Raw genomic sequence first — 20,771 nt, 5'->3', positions numbered from 1 at the left:
GACAGAAGACTGCTGAATCTCCTGAGCCAAAGTCACAAAGCACATTATTAATTGAACAATGAAAAAGCCAAATCTTGAACCTTGGAAATTTCACTCTTTTTCTTTCTATATCTAACAGCTGTCTTTAAAATACAACTGCACCTTGACTTCTGTCCACCTATACAAACTAAATTTCCTGTTGATAAGCAAAAGGTCACACATGTATGTTGTAACAGTTGATGCTGCCAGAGTTCTGAGTGTAAAGTTAAGTCAAATTTATTTGTATAGCACATTTCATGTACAAAACAATTCAAAGTGCTTTACATAAAATAAAAGCATTGCAGCAGGGAGTGGAAGAAGCATTAAAAATACATAAAAGAATATAAAGAGAAACAAATTAAATAATAATTAAAATGAATTAAAATGATTAAAAATGAACAACAGTCCAGATAAATTAAAAGATCCCGTGCAGATTTCATGCATAGACACTTGAGAAAAGAAATGTTTTTAACCTGGATTTAAAAATGTCTACATTTGGTGACAGTTTATTCTCCACTGGCAGTTTGTTCCACTTGTTTGCAGCATAACAGCTAAATGCTGCTTCTCCATGTTTAGTCTGGACTCTGGACTGGACTCAGCTGGTCCAGTCCAGTCCTTGGATCTAAGAGCTCTGCTGGGTTTATATTCTCTGAACATATCACAGATGTATTTTTGGCCTAAACCATTCTGGGATTTGTAAACCATCAGTAGGCTTTTAAAATCTATTCTGTGACTGACTGAAAGCCAGTGTAAAGATTTTAAAACTGGTGTGATGTGTTCAGATCTCTTAGTCCTGGTTTAAACTCTAGCAGCAGCGTTCTGGATGAGCTGCAGATGTTTAATGCTCTTTTTGGAAAGTCCAGTTACAGTAATTGAGTCTACTGGAGATGAATGCATGGATGAGTTTCTCCTGGTCTTTTTGGGAGAGAAAACTTTAATTCTGTTCATGTTTCTGAGTTGGTAAAAAGCCAGCTTGGTGCCAGCTTTGATGTGGCTACTGAAAGTTAGATCTGAGTCTATCAACACTCCAAGGTTACGAACTTCGTCAGTGATTGTAAGAGCCAGAGTCTCAAGATATTTACCAATGCTGACCCTCTTCTCTTTGCTACCAAACAGAACGATCTCAGTTTTGTCTTCATTTAATTGTAGAAAATTCTCTCTCATCCAGGTGTTCATTTCCTCCAGACGCTGTCTTTAAGGTTTTTATGAATTAACCTTTAACACTTTATTTTCTTAAATAAGGGTCCCCCTTCCGACAGGCTCACCACCCGTGGTAGGGGCCAAGAGGGTCGGGTGCTTTGTGAGATGGGTAGCATCCGAAAGCGGTGGCCTTGGCGGTCTGATCCTCGGCTACTGAAGCTAGCTCTTGGGACGTGGAATGTCACCTCTCTGTTGGGGAAGGAGCCAGAGCTGGTGCGCGAGGCTGAGCGGTTCCGGCTAGATATAGTCGGACTCACCTCGACGCATGGCTTGGGCTCTGGAACCAGTCCTCTTGAGAGGGGTTGGACTCTCTTCCACTCTGGAGTTGCCCGTGGTGAGAGGCGCAGAGCAGGTGTGGGCATACTTATTGGCCCCCGGCTGTGTGCCAGTACATTGGGGTTTACCCCAGTGAACGAGAGGGTAGCCTCCCTCCGCCTTCGGGTGGGGGGACAGGTCCTGACTGTTGTTTGTGCTTATGCGCCAAACAACATTTCAGAGTACCCACCCTTTTTGGAGTCCCTGGGGGAGGCACTGGAGAATGCTCCTACCGGAGACTCCCTCATTCTGCTGGGGGACTTCAATACTCACGTGGGTAATGACAGTGAGATCTGGAGGGGTGTGATTGGGAGGAACCCCCCCCCCCGATCTGAATCAGAGTGGTGTTATGTTGTTGGACTTCTGTGCCAGTCATGGACTGTCCATAACGAACACCATGTTCAGGCATAAGGGTGTCCATATGTGCACTTGGCACCAGGACACCTGGTGACTCCATTGCTGAGGCGGCTGTGGCCGTAAGGTGGTCGGTGCCTGTCGTGGTGGCAACCCCCGAACCCGTTGGTGGACACCAGTGGTGAGGGAAGCCGTCAAGCTGAAGAAGGAGTCCTATCGGGCCTTTTTGGCCAGTGGGACCCTGGAAGCAGCTGATAGGTACCGGCAGGCCAAACGGGCTGTGGCTTTGGCGGTTGCTGAGGCAAAAACTCAGGCTTGGGAGGAGTTCGGTGAGACCATGGAGAACGATTTCCGGACGGCCTCGAAGAGATTCTGGTCCACCATCCGGTGTCTCGGGGGGGGAAGCGGCTCACAGTCAACACTGTGTATGGTGGAGACGGGGCTTTGCTGACCTCAACTAGGGATGTTGTGAGTCGGTGGGGGGAATACTTAGAGGAACTCCTCAAACCTACCAACACGTGCTTGGAGGAGGCAGAGTCGGAGAGCTCGGAGATGGGGCCTCCCATTTCTGAGGCTGAGGTTGCCGAGGTGGTCAAAAAGCTCCTCGGTAGCAAGGCCCCGGGGGTGGATGAGTTCCGTCCTGAGTTTCTCAAGGCTCTGGATGTTGTAGGGCTGTCTTGGCTGACACGCCTCTGCAGCATTGCGTGGACATCGGGGACAGTGCCTCTGGACTGGCAAATCGGGGTGGTGGTCCCCCTCTTTAAAAAGGGGGACCGGAGGGTGTATTCCAACTATAGGGGTATCACACTCCTCAGCCTCCCTGGTAAGGTCTATTCAGGGGTACTGGAGACGAGGATCCATCGGATAATCGAGCCTCGGATTCAGGAGGTGCAGTGTGGCGTTCGTCCTGGCCGTGGAACAGTGGACCAGCTCTATACCCTCGGCAGGATCCTGGAGGGTGCATGGGAGTTCGCCCAACCAGTCTACATGTGTTTTGTGGACTTGGAGAAAGCGTTCGACCGTGTCCCTCGTGGAGTCCTGTGGGGGGTGCTCCGGGAATATGGAGTGCCGGACCCCTTGATAGGGGCCGTTCGGTCTCTGTATGACCGGTGCCAGAGTTTGGTCCGCATTGCCGGCAGTAAGTCGGATACGTTTCCGGTGAGAGTTGGACTCCGTCAGGGCTGCCCTTTGTCACCGATTCTGTTCCTAACTTTTATGGACAGAATTTTTAGGCGGAGCCAGGGTGTTGAGGGTGTCCGATTTGGCGACCTCAGAATCGGGTCTCTGCTTTTTGCGGATGATGTGGTTCTGTTAGCGTCGTCAGGCCGTGACCTTCAGCTCTCACTGGAGCGATTCGCAGCCGAGTGTGAAGCGGCTGGGATGAGAATCAGCGCCTCCAAATCCGAGACTATGGTTCTCAGCCGGAAGAGGGTGGAATGCTCTCTCCGAGTCGGGAATGAGATCCTTCCCCAAGTGGAGGAGTTCAAGTATCTCGGGGTCTTGTTCACGAGTGAGGGACGAATGGAACGTGAGATTGACGGGCGGATCGGTGCGGCGTCTGCAGTGTTGCGGGCTCTGCACCGACCCATCGTGGTGAAGAAGGAGCTGAGCCAGAAGGCGAAGCTCTCTATTTACTGGTCAATCTACGTTCCCATCCTCACCTATGGTCACGAGTTGTGGGTAATGACCGAAAGAACAAGATCGCGAATACAAGCGGCCGAAATGGGTTTCCTCCGCAGGGTGTCTGGGCTCTCCCTTAGAGATAGGGTGAGAAGCTCAGTCATCCGGGAGGGGCTCGGAGTAGAACCGCTGCTCCTCCGCATTTAGAGGAGTCAGATGAGGTGGCTCGGGCATCTGGTTAGGATGCCCCCTGGACGCCTCCCTGGGGAGGTGTTCCGGGCCCGTCCCACTGGGAGGAGACCCCGGGGAAGACCCAGGACACGTTGGAGAGACTATGTCTCTCGGCTGGCCTGGGAACGCCTCGGGGTCCCCCCGGAAGAGCTGGAGGAAGTGGCCGGGGACAGGGACGTCTGGGTTTCTCTGCTCAAGCTGCTGCCCCCGCAACCCGACCCTCGGATAAGCGGCAGATGATGGATAGATGGATGGATGGAGTTCAAATCACTGTGTCTTTCCTTCACTCCTGGTTTTCTGTGTTTGTGCTAAACATAGTACAAACATACATTCATTCTCTGCTGGCGGAATGTGGGCTTCTGAATACAATCTGATGATGTAGCACTTTTGCGTGGGCTTGTGTGAACAGTTTTCTAATAATTGCTTGAGAACCTTCTAAAAAATTTGAAAAGCAACAAAGGTTTGTGCTGCATGACTAAAAAACAGTAGTTAAACAACGAAATACAAAAAACTGAATAAAAAAGAATGACTTTTCAAACAGATGAATACAAAATATGCAATTTGACGGAGGTCCTATCATGGTCTGAGTTTTTGTGTTTGGCTTATTTTTTTCCCTGCTTCCTGTTTTCATTTGTAGTATTTACCCTCACATGTATTCTGTCACCTTTACTTCCTGTGTCACACCTAGTGTCATCACTGTTTGCCTCACCTGCTGTTCATTAATTTACACCTCAGTATATTTACTCCTGTTTCTTTCTGTTGTTCCCTGTCAGATCATTACATGTTGTTCTGTTTCCCTGTGAATTCTCTACTGTTGTTTCATGACTAAGTTTTATCAATGATCACCTCAAAGACTGTTAGCTTATCTTAGTCTTCTTCTCAATCCTGCATTTGGGTCAACCTCTGCAGAGTCCATGATAGGTCATTGTGTGTAGAGGAAAGGCTGTTCCACTACTACAAAGGCCAAACCCCAACTATTCTTTATCTCATCCTACAAGCAACCAGAAGCATGTGGGCAGCCCACACTTATCTAATGGGTATGTGAAAAATCAGAGTAATTGGTGAGGCTACAAGACATTATACAATAAAAGACTTAAAGAAATGAAGGGTTCAGAAGTATACACATGAAATAAAAGCTTGAAGAATAAGTAGAAGAAGAAAAGTCTTAGGGTGACGCTCATTATGACAACTGAATTAATTAATTTATTTATTTATTTTTTGGGGCTTGTTGTTAATTGTAGACTCCCAAAGAGCAGAGGTTATCACTAAGAGTGGCATGGAGGTCATGAGCTCCAAACATCCCAACATCTGTTTTCTGTTTATTTAGATAAATAAAATATAGATTCACCTATGTATGAATTTGTCATTTGTTATTATCTTTGTAGCTATGAAAGGTTTTGAAAGGTATGAAAAAAAAAAGATGATGGACGCTGGAGGACATGTGATGGGTGCGGATACATCCAACCTCACAGAAAAGCTTTTGTCACTTTGGTAAGATGTAAGAAATGTAAAAAAAAAAAGAGAGTAGCTTCAATTCCAAAACATTTCAAAATCTGAAAGATGATGACGTAAATATCCAAATTCTTAGAAGAAACACTATGGTACTCTGAGTAATTGATAAATAAAAGGGCATGTAAAATGCAGATTAAGCATTATATGCTTTAAGATAATTTAGTCAAACAATCTGAGTACAGAAAGGTCTCAAGCTGGACACAACTTGACACAACTGAACAACACCTGAGAAGGAACATTAAGATCAATGTTTTGTGTCTTAACAACAGACTGCATCATAGTATGCTCAAAATGAGTAGGATCAAGGCAGCTAATGATTGGAAACAAGTCCCTAAACCCAACAGTATCATTGACATGCATTATGAAAGGGTACTAATAAAAACTATTATTAGTGACCAAAACAAGTGTCTGATGAGACAGTATTTCACAACTATTTCACCAGTGTGACTTTGAAATATGCCCTAAGGTTTTTTATATTTTGAGCTGTCATCTTATATTGACCAAAACAACCAGAGGGAGCAAATTCAATTCCATACAAGTCTGTATCTCTGTCATCACTGCCAAGCGGGGACAATAAAACATGCACAAGCTGTCATCTGACCATCTTTCACTCACATTTCACTCAGCTCATTGAACTATCAGTTCACTTTTCTAAAGACAAAACCTGTGACACAATGGTCCTAATTTTTTGATGATAATGAGATGTGGAATCAGCGGCTAAAAAGAGGAAGAGGGTTACACCTTTCAACATAAAATGCCCCAGCAATTCATAGGGTTAAGATATTGCAAAGAATTAAATGCTGTGTGTTTCATGCACTGCTTTTATGCCCCAGCATTGACAGGGATAAGTACTTCACTCGCTATCAGCATAAACCAGCTGTCTGTCTGCAGCATGCTGAATGAGTCTGCAGGAGAAAGTGCATTATTAACAACACTCAGGAGACCCAAAAGCATTGGAAAGGGGCTGACATTTAAATCATAATAAATAAATAATAATAAATAATTACCAACTTCTGTATTATTTTAAAGAAAGGAATTAACTTATTTGGCCTCCATGTAAAGAAAAAAATACTTATTTTAACTGTTCCACTTAATTATTTCTGTACTCAAAGTACCACTGTTCTCTGTGACATTTCACCTTTAAAATAAAAGAAATGCTTGACCACTCGTGTAAAATATTGTTTTATAGCTAAATAATGTATTTAACAGAAGTGCAGTCAAGATGAAAAAGTATGAAAGCATTGCATTATAGTTAATTGGGGGTCTAGCAGCATAGCTGCAGAACCCTATTGTTTTAGCTGGTTTTCCTATTATTATTGATCTACTTTCCACTGCAATTGAAGTCTAAGGCAGCCCCATTAACGCTATGGTAAAAAGTTGTGAAATTTGGCCCATGTTTTTAGGACCATCCCATTAGCAAACTCAAGAAATTTGGTGCCCAAATTCTAAACTCTCTAGCGCCACCAACATGTCAAAGTTTCAAGCACATTCAGCTAAATAACTTTTGACTCGTGTGTCCAAATTTAAAAAACAAGGTATTGTTGGAATCCTTGGATCATGACGAGTCCAACGCACCCTATAATGTCATTTTCCGTCTGACTAGATTTTCCGCCATCTTGGATTTTGTTGAAAACCTTCAAAAGGATTCTTTGTTCACACATTTTGACCGATTCTCATGAAAATTGGCACAGAGTATCTTTGGACCAATCCGCACAAAAACTAGGAAGCGGATTGTTCAATTTCGACTTTGTTCACCCAAAACAACCAATCAAAGTTGGCGGCAACGCCACCAAAAAGGACGTGAAGCCATATCTCATCAACCAGTTGGTCTTTTGACATCAAACTTTTATCACAGACTCATGACTTGTTCCCAAAGAGGCCCAAGAATTGTAGTGATCTTTGACCTATAGGGGGCGCTATATTTAGCAAAAATGCATTTTTGCTCATATCTTTTGACCCGTTTGTCCAAATTTCACAAATGAGGTACCGTTGGAATCCCTGGATATGGCCGAGGTCAACACACCCTATGACGTCATTCGCGCCATCTTGGATTGTCCGCCATTTTGAATAATGTCAAAAAACTTAAAAAAGCATTAGAGGTCACCCAGATAGTCTGATTTCCACGGGACTTGACACATAGAATTTTCTGACCAAGCCTCACAAGAGGTATGAGGTGGAATTTTTTAATTAGCTTCCGTTTGCCCGTAGCAGTCAATCAAACTCAGCACTGACACGCCAAATAGGACGTGAGGCCATATCTCAGCAACCATTTAATCTTTTGACATCAATCTTATAACCCAGACTCATGAGCAAGTCTTTAAGAGGCCCAAGAAGTCTGGTGAACTTCCACCCAGAGGGGGCGCTATAAGTAGCAAAACTTCATTTTGCTCATAGCTTTGAAGCCGTTGGTTCAAATTGGACAAATGAGGTACTGTTGGAATCCCTGGATGAAGACGAGTTCATCTCAAACACCAAACTTGGTGTGTGGACTCATGATGCCTTCCTGAGCGGCCGCAGGCTTACCTGCTGTTCTGCTAGACCCCGCCATCGCTGCTTGCAGCTATATTTTGACTAGTTCTCCTAACTTATTGATATCAAAAATGGTAACGACCATTGAATATTTTCCTGGCTACTGATACCGAGTTTGGGATTCTAGTATTGTGAAAACTCTAAACTAAAATTAGCATGTTTTTGTTGTGGATATGGGTATTCTCTGAATACCATTGCTTTGGTGTCATTCCAGGTTAACTGATAATCCTCTTGTTCGGGCTGATCACTGAATGGCATGCCTCACTTCACTAACTTGTGCAATATTCTACCTTGTGTAATAAATATTTTTTAACTGAACACTCAATAATTGAAGTCTGAAGTCTCCTGAGCACACAGCTCCAACCTCCTCTATAGTTAGACAAAGAGGTTGTAGCAGTGGGATGACGACAGCAGTGATGTTGCTATAAATTTTAGAGATGGGGGTGGGGGTGCAGCTAGACAGAGAAGGCCAGGCGGTGGGAGCAGTCACAGTTGTGAAGGTGCAGCTGAGCTCAGGAAGCCAGGATGTGGTAGCTGCCACAGATGTGGAGGAGCAGCTATGCTCAGGATGCCTGGTGCTGGAAGCTGCTGCAGAGGTAGAGGTGCAGTCAGGCCGAGGAGGAGGCGTGGTGATGTGAGTTGCCATTGAGGTGGAAGTACAACTGGGCAGTAGAAGCAATATAGAGGAAGCAGCTGTAGTGGTGGGGGTGGAGGGAGCAGCAGCAGAGGTGGAAAAAGCCACACTATCAAACCTGTTGTGATATTGGTTTCATCATCTTTTTCTTCACTGCCCTGTGCAGATATGACAGAGGACAGCTACCAAAATTTTACTCAAGTAGAACTTGACTCTCTTGTTGACAGCACTATAGCTTCAATGCGACAACACTGGACAATGTTGCCCCTCTGAAAAGGAAAGTAATCAGTCAGAAGAGGTTGGCTCCTTGGTATAATTCACAGCTATGTGCTTTAAAGTAGACTGCAAGAAAGCTGGAGAGACAGTGGCGTTCCTCTAATTTAGAAGAGTCTCAATTAGTCTGGAAAGATAGTTTAATAACGTATAAGAAAGCCCTTCGTAAAGCTAGAACTGCTTATTATTCATTATTGATAGAAGAGAATAAGAATAATCCCAGGTTTCTTTTCAGCACTGTTCTCCCTTTTTTGTCTAAAGTTCTTGAAAAAGTTGTTGCAGCTCAACTTTGTGATCATTTACATCAAAATAATCTGTTTGAAGAGTTTCAGTCAGGATTCAGAGTGCATCACAGCACAGAAAGAGCACTGGTTACCAATGATCTCCTCTTAGCCTCAGATAGCGGACTTGTGTCTGTGCTTGTCCTGTTGGATCTCAGTGCTGCATTTGATACGATCGATCACAGCATTCTGTTACAGACACTTGAACATGTTGGGATTAAAGGAACTGCATTAGGCTGGTTTAAGTCATATTTATCTGACAGATTCCAGTTTGTTCTTGTAAATGAAGAATCTTTCTCACACATCGGAGTAAGCCATGGAATTCCTCATTGTGCTGTGCTTGGACCGATTCTTTTTACTTTATACATGCTTCCATTAGGTAACATTATTAGACAGCATGGCATAAATTTCCATTGCTATACTGATGATACTCAGCTGTACTTATCTATGAAACCAAATTAAACCAATAGGTTGGTCAGACTACAAGCATGTCTTAAAGACATAAAGACCTGGATGACTCAGAACTGTGTGCTTTTAAATTCAGACAAAACTGAAGTTGTTCTCTTTGGATCTGAGCGCTTCAGGGAGAAATTGTCTAGTTACACAGTTACTCCAGATGGTATTTTCTTGGCTTCTAGTTCTACAGTGAGGAACCTTGGAGTTATTTTTGACCAGAATTTATTATTTGACGCACGTTAAACTGGTTTCTAGGACTGCCTTCTTTCACCTTCGTAATATTGCTAAAATCAGGAACATCCTGTCTCAGGGTGATGCAGGGAAACTAGTCCATGCATTTGTTACATCAAGATTGGACCACTGGACTACTGTAATTCTTTATTTTTGTCCCACATATTCTCTGAAAAGCCTCCAGCTGATCCAAAATGCTGCAGCCAGAGTCCTGACGAGATCTAACAGCAGAGATCATATTTCTCCAGTTTTAGCTCCTGTTCAATTCAGAATAGAATTTAAGATTCTTCTCCTCAAATATAAAGCTCTTAATGACTGAGCTACATCACATCTTAAATATCTCATAATTGGATAATTTCCCAACAGAACACTTTGCTCTCAGACTGCAGGTTTACTTGTGGTTCCCAGAGTTTCTAAAAGTAGAATGGGAGGCAGAGCCTTCAGTTATCAGGCCCCTCTCTGTGGAACCAGCTGCCAGTTTGGCTTCAGGAAGCAGACACCCTGTCTCCCTTTAAGATTAGGCCTAAAACTTTTTGATAAAGCGTTTCGTTAGGGATGGCTAAGGTGACCCTGAAACATCCTGTAGTTAAGCTGCTCTTTCCCCCCCCCCGTTTAATTTCTCATATGACATTATGTACAGGTTATTGTTATTGTTGTCATTCACTTGTCTTTTTCTTTCTCAACAGATATCCTTTGAATGGCGTTATGGTGTTTCCCCCCTCTTTTCCCTCTTTTCTGTCTTCTCAAACCCCAGCTGGTCGAGGCGGATGGCCACCCTTCCTGAGTCTGGTTCTGCCAGAGGTTTCTTCCTGTTAAAAGGGAGTCGTTTCTCTCCACAGTGCACGCTCACGCAGGAGATTGGACTGAACAGAAGTTTTGGTGCAATCTGTTGGTTTCCTTAGCTAGGGAAATGTTTTTGAATTGACTCTGTGTGCATTGAATTGGACTGAATTGGACTAATTTTTAATTTAATTAATTGGATTTTTTTGGATCATGATTACAATTAATTGGACTCTATTTGGCTTAAATTGGACAGTATTAATGAAGTGCCTTGAAATGACATTTGTTGTGATTTGGCACTATTTACATAAAACTGAATTGAATTAAAAGAGTTTCTAACCAATCCTAAAAAGTCTATGGTCACACCATCCTTCCCAATCTTTCATCAGACATTTTCATTAACTCTCCTGACACTAACCTCATAATTTAGCCTTCAAGACCCTGCTAGCTAGGAGATTGACTCGATTTGACTGGAAGCTTACCGGAGCTTCAACTGATGATTGAGAAGATTTTTCATAATCTTAAACTTGAAAAGCTCAGATTCCCTTTTTTGTGCTCATTCAAGTTATTCCAGTATACATGGAACTCCTTTCTTGAACTAGTCATTTAGTTTATCCCTGGGCCTGTTTTCATCTTGCCATGCAGATGCTGGTCACCACACACCCTGTGTCATTCTTTGATTTTGATCATTTTATTATATTTCTGTGGTGGGCCAGGGGGTATATTTATTATAATTGTCATTAAGGAAAAACAGTAAATTGTCTTTGTGTCAATACTTCAGCTGGACTATTTATGCACCTCATGTTGAAAATCTGTGGTGTCTGAAATGAAATAAACATTATTATTAATTAAATTCTTACTGAGCTTAAATCTCTTTAGAAAATTAAACTCAAATATGGAATGAGAAAAGTTTAAAAGCTCTGGCAATATGACATACATTTTTAACCGTCAATAAAAATCATGCTTATAAATAAATCTGACGCGTGCAGACATGGTTATTGTGTAAATCAAGGATAACTAAATAAAAGGCTGCCAATCTAAGAAGAGCACTTGCACAGAAATGATTTTCTGAACTGATAAACAGTTAACTTTCATTAACGAGCTCACCAAGATAAAATGGTTTGGTGCACTCTTCAATATTTCAGTGTGGTGAAAATGTGAGCAAACTAATCATCCATCTTTATGATATTCTAAAAGTGAACCTAGGTAGTCTTAGATGTATTAGAACAGCTTAGTAGTCAGCTTTTTCAGTAATGGTATATTTTTTTGTAGTTGCATTGCAAAATGTTTAACATGATTAATATGGAACAGTAACACAAAGCCATGATAAAAGCAGAGATGAAATTAATTATTAAGATGTCACCCCTGCTAACTGTCACTGCTCATGCTTTGTTAACTCTTGTTTTAAGGCCATTTGTTATGTTTTCAGGTTTTCTGTTGTGTTTTTAGATTCAGTTCTTGTCACGTTTTTCCCCTGCCATCAGCTTCACTCACATCACCTGTTTCATTGTCATTAGCTGCACGTCATTCACTAATCACTCCCTCCACAGCATTTTGTCTCCTGGTTTCCTTTCACTCATCGCAGATTCCTCACTAACCCTTGATGCCGCAGTCACCAAAGCTAAGTCTTGTTTCCTGCCTCATAGTCATAGTCATAGCCATAGCCCTGTTCAAAGTTATTTATTCACAGTCTTGTTTTCATAGCCTTTCTTTGTTTTTCATAGTTCAAAGTATTTTTTATTATCTGACTCAGCCGTGCTTTATGTTTTTTGCCTTGCTCCCTGTTTTGTAATTTTGGATTAAACCTTGTGTTTGAATTGAAAGAACTGCATCTGGGTCCTACCTTCACCAACGATCCTGACACTAACATCTGCCAACGTGATAACAACAAACAACCTGCTGCCAACATAATCTTAATAACATACAATTGGAGGACTCTGTCAAATGCTTTTATATTGTAGTGATGGTCTATCATAAGCATAAATGTTTATTATTTCTGCATTAATTCATGGTAACATCCTGCAAATGCTGCGTTAAGTTTAATCCATATATTGCATAAACTAGTATCCCAGTTAATAGTGCATTAACACTAATGCAGTTATTATTTACGGCAATTTTGGAAGTTGGACTGATTTCCCAAAACATTTTTTTTTTCAAATTATTTCACACCAGAACTTTTCTCTCAAACCAGGAGGAAGAAGGCTAAGGGAGAGCAAAGAGTGGGGAGACTGGATCCCAGAGAGAGGACAGGCCCAGGCTGTCAGCACTGCAGCACAGGCAGAGAAGCAGCAGCATCATCATTCCTCAAAGTAGTACTTTTCGCACAGGCACTGTAGCCCTGAAATTTTTAGACATTGTCTGTATGGGCAGTACGTTTGGATTAAAGTTTTAATAAAATTTAACCTTCAAGTTCCCCAGTATCGTGTCAGATTTATGTCAGCATAAAAAAGATCAATGGATGCCCATGGATTGGGCACATGGATTTACATCACTGCACATGGATTAACATCACTGTGACGTGGTATTTGAATTAATATTCCAGAGAGCATTTATCTGAGTATGTAGACTTTTTCTACTACTTAAGCAGGTTTTGTCCAGCACCTGAAGCTTTTCTAACAAATGTGCATCTCTAATTCTCATCTCAGACTTAACTCATTTTGTAAATAAGGCAGGGAGTTTTTACTTTTACTTATATACTGTGCTTTGGAGCAGTTTTGGGAACTAGTAGTTTCGTAGTTACATTTTTGTATTTGCTATTTTATACTTTCACTTCACTAAATATCATATGAAAATCTTGCACCTCCTACTCTACAGCATTCATTTTACAGCTTTAGTTACCAGTAACTTTTAAGATAAAGATGTTGTGCTTAATAACAAACTTTGAAAATAAATCACATGATTTTACACAGAATCTAATTTTAAAAAGTTTGAATGATTTAGTATCTCAAAGAAAACAATGCTCTATTTCATCAGTTATCTAAAGGTGTCAGTTACATATATGCAACCATTGCAGCTGCATTAAAACACCATCTAACAAGTTGATAAATGATTGTGTATGTAACGCTCATCAATTTGACAGGAATAATGGCATTTTGTTTTCACTGCAAACACATTTGATAAGCTAGGAGATTGCAATACCATCTCGGAGTCTTCCTGTGCCATGGTGTCACAAACATAGTTACAATTACCATCCAAAAGAATACAATCATGCACAAATATAAGCTAACACCTTTACATATACAAGAATCATCAATTAATGCACTTAAATTATAAACTAAATTCTGCAGAGGATTAAGGGATTATTTAAAACAGATTGCTTGGGATACTGGTTCCTTGATTTATAGATATGCATAAAATTGCACAACATCATTCCCACGGCAGACAGCAAGACAGAAATTATGAAACAATGGAGTAAAAAAAAACAAAAGCAGGTTTCAGCAGAGAGCAATAAAAGAGACAAACAGAGTGTGGGAGTCTGCCAGCTGAATATAAAAGATTTAACAGACAACTTGGCACAGCAGAAAGAAAGAGCATCCATGTATGACAAACTTTTGTTTTGGCCTTGGCACAGACATCTGTGACTTACCATCCATCCATGTCCACATCCATGTCATACTCTGCTATCCATTGTGTTTTTATGTAATGGTGCTCCCAAAAAGAGATGTTGTCACACTGCTGCAGCTGTTTTCTTTTACATAATTCGTTTTGTCTGATGTGTTTTTAATGCTTTCACCTGTTGCTGAAGTTATCAATAGATACATAGATAGATGTCTGCTCATAAATGCGTCCTTCTATGAAACTGTAATGCGATGTTCGAACTGTGTCTGTTAAAAAAAGAATTCATAACATTTATCTCATTAAGATCTTTTTACATCTCTCTGGAAGTTGTTCACATAACTAAAATCTTCCACTGTAAAGGCAGAAAAGTTGTGACAGAGAACACAAGCTGTTTCACAGGTCGTTGTGTCAATCAAACAAGTTACTGTAGCAGCATGACAAGGAGTACCAATTTCCTACATCAGGCTCTGTAGAGTAGGACTAAATTATTCAGTTCAATTGATCTTATTTAACTCTTTGCAAAACTGTGATATGATGAGCATTTGATGGACAAAAATGCTTGACTGCTTTTAGAGTCTAACATTTCTACAACAACAACTTACTAAAACAATTATATCATCTTAGCACCATCATCGGAAACAGAACCTCTTCTTACTACTAGACTCTGATTGGGTGATCCTGACCCCACCCTCCCATCAGCTGCTCCGCCCAGTGCCACCCACCGCCTTGCTCTGCTCTCCATCTGCAGCTATAACTAAGCATTTTTAAAAATATTTAGAGCAGAAGTTTGTAGTCATCTACAGCAGATCTGTGAAGTGGTAATCGCTGAGAAGCATTACAGGGAGAAAATTCCACAAGTGTAAAAAAAAAAAAAAAAAAAAAAGATGGATAAAAAGTTGTCAGGTGTAATGTAAATAAATTTTTTTGCAGGACAAAATTCTTTAAATAAATGCACATAGTCTCTGGCGTTTTCACATTTCGACTGATTTTTTTAAATTATTTTTTTGTTTGTTTGTTTTTTCTATTATGGCGCCACACTTGTGGCAGCTTTCCGCAGTAGCTGTGTGGATATTGTTTCTCTCTTTCCGTCTTTTTTTGATTTTTTTTAACTGAGATTCTTTCTGTGAAAACAGTGATTAAAAAAAAACACAAAAAAAATTTTTTGGTGCTGGTTTGGACAATGTGCTGCTGGAAGGATTGCTGATAATTGGCAATTCTTTACATGTTATGAAACATAATGATGGAATGAAAAAGTTATTTGCATATTGGAGAGGTTGATTGAGCTTTCCAAAGCCCAAGTAATATCTGAAATAAAACTCCAAATGCTGATGAGTTAATGAGTAGACATCGAGGAAGCAGAGCAAGAACAAAATGAGGATGAAGTTTAAACCATTTCTTCCCTTAATCATCATGGGAAGCGCAAGATCACTGAGAGATAAAACGGACAAGTTTGGATCCCTGACAAGGACAAAGCAGGAATATCAGATAAGCAGCTTTATCTATTTTCACTTAAACAGGGCTGCACAAACATATCTAACACCATTCTCCTCAGTTTTAAGAATATCTGTGCAGACCTGTTTAAGTGAAAAAAGATAAAACTGCTCCAGATCTATGATTGCGATTGGTCAACTGATGCCAACACTGCCCTTTTTATACAAATTCCCACATTCCCAGAGATTAATAACCTGGGTTGGCTCCTTGAGTGGAAATTCAATATTATAGAGGAAGTCAATATTAAAGGGGAAGTTTTTTTTTGTTTTTTTTAAACCTGGACCTTATTTCTGGCATAGAATACGTTCATCTACTCATTGATAACAGTTTGGTGAAAGTCGGCATCCTTCGGACGCTATTTCGATCACTCGATCCGTGTATATCCATATACAGGGCAATGACAATACAGCCTCTAAATAAGGCATTATCTGTTTTTATTTCATCAATACTTAAAGACGAATGAATGAACGTGTACTATTGCACTGTTAGTTTAGAGCTGCCGTGTTGTCGTTTTTGGGGGCTTTCTACACCCGGGTCACATGGGATAAAGTCATCGTGCTCTGTGACGGTCGGTTATCTTCACACAGAGTTTGCTACTGCTAGTTTTGTGCAACATGGAAGGATATTTAGCAGATTTTGACGACATGGACAATGACTTTGAGTACGATCGACGTCCTTACCGTTTTGAGCCAGAGTATACGGATGAAGATCTCCAGGAAAGGAGGATGCAGATCCGCACGCTTCAATGCTCCCACTTCAGTATTCAGGTCCATTTTCAGCACAACTAGTCAGAGCTTTAGTAAATCCAGGTTGCGCAAAGGAAGCCTGTGAAAGCTGAACTTTGTCCAAGTAGTCATTTTGTTTGGACAATGTGGAGATATGCAAACATGAACCATGTTACCAGCAGGAGCAAACTGTGACAGATCACGGAGTAAATAAGCTGCAATAACAACAACACGGCAGCTTTGAACTAACAGTGCAATAGTATGCGTTCAATCATTCATTCGTCTTAAAGTCAGATAATGCCTTACTTAGAGGCTGTATTGTCTATGCCTCGTTCACTCCAGTGATATGGATATACACAGATCTAAATAGCGTCCAAAGGACACCAACTTTCACCAAACTGTTATGGGTGAGTAGATGATCGTATTTTATGCCAGAAATAAAGTTCAGGTTTAAAAAAAAAAAAACGAACTTCCCCTTTAAGGCTCATTTATACTTCAGTTACATACGTATATAGGTTAGTCCGTTTCAAATCTCTGTTTGCATCCTGCTGCTACAAAGCTAAAACTAACCTGAATTTCAACTGTGCACTTACATCAGCAACAACTTGGATGGCTCATTATGTTACCTCATTCGACAGTTTTAAAAGGAACTTTTGGTCTTCTTCAGTAAATGATGGTCATACAAATGCCTTGTTAGACCATCAGGTTTGGCTAAGAATACTGCTTTTATCTTTCTTACACTGCGAGTTGTGCAGAGTGCTGATGGAAATAGCTTAAATGACTGAACTGTCGGTCTCGCATGTTATTTTCACTACTATTTTTTGCAGTTCCAACATTTCCTGAAGGCAACATGATAGAGGGAGTCCACTCAGCTACCACTGTTATGCTGTCACTCATGAGTCCACACCCCTGTCATCTGATGCCCCGCCCCTCTCGCCAGAACATTGACAAAAGTTTGAAACTAAAAAAAAGGAATCTGAAAGTGAACTAAAAAAGAAAAAATAAAAGTTTTGAACTTAGAAAAAACAAAATCTGAACCCAAAAGAAGAAAATCTCAAATATCAAAAAATATATAAAGGAGCACTTCTTTTTATTTTGAATACAGTTTTTTTGTTTTTCAAAGTTCAAGATCAAAAACTGACTTTCAGTTTCAACTTACATTTCTTCAGTTTCAAATATTTTTTTCAAAGGAACAAACATTATGACCCTGATCTAGCTCCATATTTCTCAGTCGCTGCACACCTATGTCGAATAGCAACTGGTACTACTATTCCTTGGAAAACAGCAAGCTAGGTCCAGACTATTTCCAGTTGACGTTCCCCAATAATCGAAAGAGCTATCAAATACCAATCTGCTATGCATGCATTTACTTTTCTCTTCTTAACATGTTCTCCATACACTTTGTCCTTTCAGCTTTAAGGTAAAATTTGTCTGATATGGCTATCCATGGCATATCAAATGAAAATTAGATTTTTCTTAATCAAATGGAGAATGGATTTAGAACAGGATATTTTGATTCTGATATCTGAAAAGATATATTTTTCACAAATAGTCAGAATTATCCTGTTTTTTGGGACTGAGTTGCACACAGAAAAAAAATAAAAAAACTGTCCATATTCCTTAACAGGCTGTGTGGAAGAATAAAGGTGCGCATTTCAAATATTGATTTTAGGCTTGTTTTACATACATGTACACACAGACACACACACACACACACTCTATACATATAAATATACAAACATACATACAATCATAGGAAAAAGTTTGTACGCCCTTTGGAATTTCTCACATTTCGTCCTAAATGGGTCATAAGACATGGTCTGATCTCACCAACAATCTCAAGAATAAACAAGCAGTGTCTTCTTGAAGTAAAATCACCCAAACAATTGTGTGTAATCATATTTTTATTGACCATAAGATGGAATTATTCAAAGGATAGGGAAGCATAAGTAAGTACGCCCTATGAGTCAGTAGGTGGTTGACCCTCCTTTAGCTGCAATTACTTTAACTAGACGTTTCCTGTAGTTGCAGATTAGACGGGCACAGCGATCAGGAGAAATCTTGCACCATTCCTCTTTGCAAAACTTTTGCAATTCAGCAAGATTCTTGGGAGGCCTGGAATGGATGGCTTTCTTGAGGTCAATCCACAACATCTCGATTGGGTTTAGGTCAGGGCTTTGACTGGGCCATTCCAGAACATTTATCTTGTTTTTCTGGAACCATTCCAATGTTGATCTGCTTCGGTGTTTGGGGTCGTTGTCCTGTTGCAGGACCCATCCTCTTTTGAGTTTCAGCTTTTTGACTGATTGCTTAAGGTTTTTCTGCAAAATATCTTGATATACTTGAGAATTAATTTTCCCTTGAACTATAGCCAGTTGTCCAGGCCCAGAGGCAGCAAAGCACCCCCACACCTTTTGTCTTTTTGTGAACTCTAAATGAGAGGAAATGTTCTTTTTGGACAGCAATGGCTTCCTCCGTGGGACACTCTTGGATTCTTCTTTACCTCATTGATGATGACTCTCCTTGCCCTTGGAGTGATATTTGCAGGGCGGCCACTCCTTGGCAAAGTAACAACTGTCCCAAACTGTCTCCATTTATACACTATTTTTCTAACTGTGGATAGATGAACATCAAGGCTCTTCGAGACGGTTTTGTAACCCTTTTTTAGCTTTATATAAGTCAATTATTTTGCGTCTTCAGACAGCTACTTTGTGCGAAGCATAATGCAAAGAACATGCCTCTCATCAAAACACACCTTGTAACTGGTTTTCCAGTGGGGTGGGTAGCTCACAACACACCTCAGTGATTGGACTAAAGGGTGGCTCACACCTGAGTCAAATTGCCTAATCATCTAATTAGTCTAATTAGCTCCTGGAGGACTCTTAGCTCTACTTATTTATGCCTCCCTGTCCTGTCAATATTTCCATCTTGTGGCCAATAAAAGTATGATAACATGTGATTGTTTGAGTGGTTTTAGTTCAAGAAGACACCGTTTGTTTATTCTTGAGATCATTGTAGTGATCAGACCATGTTTTATGACCAATTTAGGAAGAAATGTGAGAAATTCCAAAGGGTGTACAAACTTTTTCCTATGACTGTATCATCCAAAAGTTTTGCGCTTCTCCTCATAAAACTACAGAGATTAATAATGTACTGGCATGGTAAGACATAGATTCATAATTTGGTTAAATTAGTCACAGTAGTTCATCTATAGAAGCACGTATTTAGTTACATTTACAAAAAAGGATTACCTTTCTTTTATTCAGTCAATATGATGGGCATTGTTCACTATTTTCTTTCATTCAGTAGACCTATATTTGAATTTACATTACTGATAATTAAATAACTGACATTCATATCTGAACAAATCTTTTAATTAACAATGGAGACTGTTCAGAGGAGTAATGAGGGCTGCTTTACCTTCAAAGTCATAGATGCTCTGGAGGATGTCTTCAATATATGAGGGATGTTCATCAGAAATTGTATATGTTTTAATATCATGGTCTGCCATCAGATGGTAGACTCCTTCTAAAGTGAAGTAACAGTTCCGCTCCTCTTTGTCGTCCTCGTAAACCAAGAGCGCGCTCCTCCACTTGAAGTGTTCGAATATTGCAGTGAATGTCTCTGCCATTTTCACGTAGGATGGGGCAATGCGGGTCAGGTGGGAATATTCGGTGTTCTTGTTCCCGAAGCCGGTTGCCAAAGCACCTGCCGATATTACCGGGATTTTCCAGTGGGATGCCAGCCTCGCCACCCCCGCCGCCTCGTATTCGCGCACAGGACCCAGGATCAGATCCGGCTTCTGTCCACAGAACCTGTCCACTAATGTAAACAAAGCATCATTGGCCCACTCAGAGTTCTCAAACTGAATATTGAAGTGGAATCCCGAGTACTTTCCGCCGTTAGCCTTCAGCTTCTGTTGTGCGTAACGGATCGCCGGTGCGACTCTTGCATATGAAAACAGGAAAGAGTTGTTTTGTGGTAAAAACACCAATACCTCTATCTCCTCGATCAGAGCGTTAGTCAGAACTGGGCTCAGGATCATCAAAAAGAAGATACACTGTTTAGTAAAATGTGGCATGATGTCACTGTTTCAGTCTCACCTCAGATAAATAACAATCGGTGTTGGAGAGTTATTCCACTGAGCAGCGCACTTCAAACTGCAAACAGAAAACCCTCCGCCACGCAGAAAAGGCTTTAAAAACAATTAACTGGGTTTCTCTTTTAAAGTGGAAATCCTGCAAGAAATTAAATAGTTTTTTTCCCCCAACCGAGAGTCCTCCTGAACTTGCGCAGACTTGCAACAGTTACTCATGCAAGCCTCGTAGATCCGTCTGCAGCCACCACACGCGCTGGCTCCAGCCTGGAGTTTTGAAGCATCTTTTCAGGATTATTCCTGCGTCATCGAAGTGCTGCCCACCTCCATCTTAAAGCTACACTGCTGCCGAGCTCACAATGAGCTACTTCACCACAGCTTGGGTTAATGTCCGGGAATTATGGCTGTGTACGCTTGAAAGGACTTTCAAACTATATAACTTTCTTTCGTGTTTTTCAAAGATGCAG

At 40.9% G+C, this 20,771-nt stretch overlaps 1 protein-coding gene across 2 annotated transcripts in view; it reads right to left on the bottom strand.

Moving 5' to 3' along the window:
- Positions 1 to 20,557, bottom strand: part of npr3 (natriuretic peptide receptor 3) — a 93,536-nt gene extending 72,979 nt beyond the window's left edge. For both annotated transcript variants that reach the window (XR_011916429.1, XM_072388602.1), the window contains exon 1: positions 19,629 to 20,557. Coding sequence is in view for 1 of the 2 variants with exons in the window: in XM_072388602.1 (XP_072244703.1) it covers positions 19,629 to 20,289 (661 nt within the window). In the remaining variant the exon portion in view is untranslated. The remainder of the gene's footprint in view (positions 1 to 19,628) is intronic.
- Positions 20,558 to 20,771: the final 214 nt, after the last annotated feature.

This window comes from Leuresthes tenuis, unplaced genomic scaffold (assembly GCF_036924035.1).
Source record: "Leuresthes tenuis unplaced genomic scaffold, fLeuTen1.0.hap1 SCAF_6, whole genome shotgun sequence".
In the NCBI taxonomy this organism is placed as follows: Eukaryota; Metazoa; Chordata; class Actinopteri; order Atheriniformes; family Atherinopsidae; genus Leuresthes; species Leuresthes tenuis.
The sequence above is the reverse complement of the archived record's forward strand: the minus strand, read 5'-3'. Positions and strand labels throughout refer to the sequence as shown.